Genomic DNA, 4,462 nt, shown 5'->3' with positions numbered 1-4,462 from the left:
TTGTTGGATAGGACAGAGAGAAATGGAGGGAGGAGGGGAAGACAGAGAGGAGGAGAGAAAGATAGACACCTGCAGACCTGCTTCACCACCTGTGAAGGGACTCCCCTGCAGGTGGGGAGCGGGGTGGAACCGGGATCCTTATGCCGGTCCTTGTGCTTTGTGCCACCTGCGCTCAACCAGCTGCGCTACAGCCCGACTCCCAGTGATCTTTTCAAGAGCTAAACCTACCTTACATTAAAAAAAAAAAAGTTTCAACAGCAACACCGCTACCACGCAGTTTCTGTGAACTCAACTGTGTTTTTATCCAGTTGAAATAGTAATTTAAGTCACTGCCTTCCATCAGCTCTTTTCCCCAAGCTGCTAGCTTGGCAATAATTCTTGCAGCCATATGAACTGTAAAGAGATCCTGGCGATTCAACATTGGCAGAAAATAGGACCAAGCAGTATTCTTGCTACGTTTCGCATAGTCAAAGAAAATACTAACTCGCTGGTGATTTTCCTGCAACATATCATCAACCATAGTTAATATGTACTGAACTGTCTGTTCTTTAGAGATGTGAGTCATCAGATTTATAAATGTTTTAGCACACTGACTGCCCTCTGTTTGAAGCATCTCTTGCTTCTCTTCAGGACTTCTTTTCATTTCAAACCTTTGAATGAATTCACAATCATCAGCAGAAATCATCTGCCCCTGAAGATAGGACTGCCAGTTCACTTTGTTCGATCGAACTTCTGCAGCCTTGGCAGCAATGATGTTAGTTGGAACAGCAGCGTCCACAGCACCCCGAATATCCATCTTGGTCATCTAACTTTTATGATCGTAAATGGTTTTCAACGAATCTTCCCAAGGAAGCAGGGAGCGGGCGGCGGTCCAGAGCTACCGGACCACAGCCGGGTTGGGGGATGAGTCAGAGTCACGTCGGTGTCTCCTGCCCCGTCCGGAGGCCTGCGTGGAAGCAGGAGACTCAAAACATCCGAAAACGTAAAGACTCGCACCAAGGAGACGTTAAGGGCAGCACAAGTGATAGCTCTCAGTATGTACAGTGCGTTGCTGGATGTCTGCAGCTGATGCTTCGGGTCAATGAGTACCGCTTTGCCTGGGTGGAAGCAGATGGGGTAAACTGCATAATGGGCGTTTTGAGTAACAAGTGTGGCTTTCAACTCCAGTATCAAATGATTTTTTCGATATGGCTCCTGGCGTTCAGTCCTCAAATGTGTGAACACCTGAGGCGCTATAACATCATTCCTGTTCTCTCTGATATCCTTCAAGAATCTGTCAAAGAGAAAGTGACAAGAATCATTCTTGCAGCATTCCGTAATTTCTTAGAAAAATCAACTGAAAGAGAAACTCGCCAAGAGTATGCTTTGGCTATGATTCAGTGCAAAGTTCTGAAACAGCTGGAGAATCTGGAACAGCAGAAGTATGATGATGAAGATAACAGTGAAGACATAAAATTTCTTTTGGAAAAACTTGGTGAGAGTGTTCAGGACCTTAGCTCATTTGATGAGTACAGTTCAGAACTTAAATCTGGAAGATTGGAGTGGAGTCCTGTGCACAAGTCAGAAAAATTTTGGAGAGAAAATGCTGTGAGACTAAATGAGAAGAATTATGAGCTCTTGAAAATTTTGACGAAACTTCTGGAGGTGTCAGATGACCCACAAGTCTTAGCTGTTGCTGCTCACGATGTCGGAGAATATGTGAGGCATTACCCACGAGGCAAACGGGTTATTGAACAGCTTGGTGGGAAGCAGCTGGTGATGAACCACATGCACCACGAAGACCAGCAGGTTCGCTACAACGCGCTTCTAGCTGTGCAGAAACTTATGGTGCACAACTGGGAATATCTTGGTAAACAGCTCCAATCTGAGCAACCCCAGACTGCTGCTGCCCGAAGCTGAACTCTGGTCTTTTCAACCTGGACTCTCCAGTCTTCCTACTTCACCCGAGACAAGACACCTAGAGTGGGAATCTCCATAGTTAGAGTCAATCATAAATACATTTTTGTTTTACTTGTAATTTTCTGAGGTTGTGTAGCTTTTGCTCTATGCTGATTTCTGATAAAAATAAAAGTGATTGCGTGCTAAGTTGTGTAAAAGTAGGTACTTTCTGTGTTGAAAATATTAACTGTTACATATACTGCTTGTAATTTCTGTATTTATTGGCCCATGGGAATGAATCTAGTTATTAAAGAATTCTCACTCCAAAAAAAAAAAAAGTTTATTTTGCACTTAACAAGATCTTATTCCCAACAAGAATGTAATGCTTGAGAGGCAAACATTCAAGAGACTCATTCAGGAGTTCCTGTCTTCTCAACTTAAATTGCACATAAATTCAAAACACATGGTATTTCTCAATCATATGTTTCCACTTCAGGATGTTCATAGTAATCCCCCATATTGTAACACTGGATAATTAGACTCAATAGTAAAATTATTTATCTAATAAGACAAAGACAAAAATGTAACAAAATATTTCATACAATGTACACTCAACAAATGTCAGACTTGTGTGTGTGTGTGTGTGTGTGTGTGTGTCTGCAGAGCCTTATGCATTAGTGATTCCACCATTTGCAGTACGAGTTTTTCACTGAGCTAGAGATACTAAATGAGAGTCACTAGAGCAAGGAAGTGTACCTCGATCTAGCATCTCCCATGCCCTAGCTGGTGAGTTATTTTTTACCCAATAAAGCCACTTCAGAAAACAGAACACTGGGGACAGGCAGTAGCACAGCAAGTTAAGTGCACATGGCTCAAAGTGAAAGAACTGGTGTTAAGTATCCCTGTTTGAGCTCCTGCCCACACTGGCGGGGGAGGGGGTCAATTCACAAGTGGTGAAGCAGGACTGCAAATGTCTATCTTTCTCTCCCCCTCTCTATCTCCCCCTCCCCTCTCGATATCTCTCTGTCCTATCCAACAAGAATGGCAGCAATGACAACAATAATAACAAGGGCAACAAAAATGGGGGGGCTGCTTCCAGGAGCAGTGGGTTCATAGTGCAGGCAGTGAGCTCCAGCAAAAAACCCTGGAGGCAATAAATAAATAAATAAATAAATAAATAAATTTAATTAATAGAAAGGAAGAAAACATACCACAATAATTTCTCAATTAAACTAAATTTTTCATTATGTATAAAAGTATATTAACATTTTACAAAAGAAATGCATATTCTTTAAAATATCACAAAGGCTTAAGAGCTCAACAAGAAAATAATTGTATAGACATCATGTTTATCTTCATTGCCTTTATAAAGAGCTTGGTGTTTCAAGAACTTTGTAGTGTCATCATTGATTAATATTAGGATTTTTTTTTATTATCTTTATTTATTTAACAGATACAGCCAAGAATTTAGGGAGAAGGGACAGAGAGATACCTATATCCCTGCTTTACCACTAGTGAAGCTTTCCTCCTACAGGTGGGGACCAGGGGCTTGAACCTGTATCCTTGTGCATTGTAACATGTGCTCAACCAGTTGCGCCACTACCTGGACCCCTGGATCAGTAATATTTTAAGCCATCGGTGAAATAGCTTACCGAAAGGTCTTAGAACCAATTATCTTATTGAGAAGGAAGTTTTAGCTTCCACAGTCATGAAAAAAAAAAAAAGAAACTTAAAAAATAACTACTGACTACTTGAAATACTGTCCCTTGTCAATCTTTCTCATGTGTCAGTGATGCTCATATTCTCAGGTTTCATAGCCAGAGGTGATATCAGTTCTCTACAGGGAGTCCTTCCTGCATGTTTATACTAAAATAAAAACCATCACTTGAAGAATTCACAATATCCTAAAATAATAAACAAGTCTATGTCTTAGGAAGAACAAAAAATAGTGCAATTCCTTAAATAACAGAGAAAATTCGAATAAGAGAATGTATGGTTGAATTGACGGGTAAATTTTCATTCAGCTGACACCCTTGGTAAAATGCAAAGAAAATTCAGCTTAAGAAATTATACATGGAATTAGAATTGTGTGGTGCTGGTACAAATTTCTTATAGTGTAATTTAATTCATAGTTTAATTTGAAAATTGAGAATACCTCAAATAACAGTTCACCTTTCTTCATTTTTGTTTGTTTGTTTTTTTTTTGTTTTGTTTTTGCCATAGTACTGCTCAGCTCTGGCTTATGGTGGTGCAGGAGATTGAACCTGAGACTTTGGGCCTCAGATATGAAAGTCTGTTTGTATAACTTTTATTCTCTATCTAGCCTTCCTCATTGTTTTTTGGAATTTTTATTTACTTTACATTTATTTATTTTAGTGGAAAAGAGAGTGAGGCAGTGGTAGAGTTGTAATTCTTAGACATTTTAGAATTTAATGAATAATTTGAGTCTTCCTTCTACATACATACACACATAATTTATATAAATTAACCTATATATGCATATAAATGTACATATGGTATAAACATGGCATCTTTTCTAATACAATTTTACGGATTCAGGGAAATCTAACATGCTTCCATGAAA

The 4,462-nt window shown here is 39.5% G+C and overlaps 2 protein-coding genes across 2 annotated transcripts; one reads left to right on the top strand and one right to left on the bottom strand.

Annotated features, from left to right (window-relative positions):
* Positions 1-229: 229 nt before the first annotated feature.
* On the bottom strand, positions 230-1,013 carry LOC132537590 (V-type proton ATPase subunit H-like). The gene has a single exon (XM_060188443.1). It carries the CDS (start codon positions 803-805, stop codon positions 230-232), a length of 576 nt encoding a protein of 191 aa, XP_060044426.1. The 5' UTR covers positions 806-1,013.
* On the top strand, positions 904-2,085 carry LOC132537589 (V-type proton ATPase subunit H-like). Its single transcript, XM_060188442.1, has one exon. It carries the CDS (start codon positions 904-906, stop codon positions 1,897-1,899), a length of 996 nt encoding a protein of 331 aa, XP_060044425.1. The 3' UTR covers positions 1,900-2,085.
* The last annotated feature ends 2,377 nt before the right edge of the window (positions 2,086-4,462 follow it).

The sequence above is a fragment of the Erinaceus europaeus genome, chromosome 3 (genome assembly GCF_950295315.1).
Source record: "Erinaceus europaeus chromosome 3, mEriEur2.1, whole genome shotgun sequence".
In the NCBI taxonomy this organism is placed as follows: domain Eukaryota; kingdom Metazoa; phylum Chordata; class Mammalia; order Eulipotyphla; family Erinaceidae; genus Erinaceus; species Erinaceus europaeus.
The sequence above is the reverse complement of the archived record's forward strand: the minus strand, read 5'-3'. Positions and strand labels throughout refer to the sequence as shown.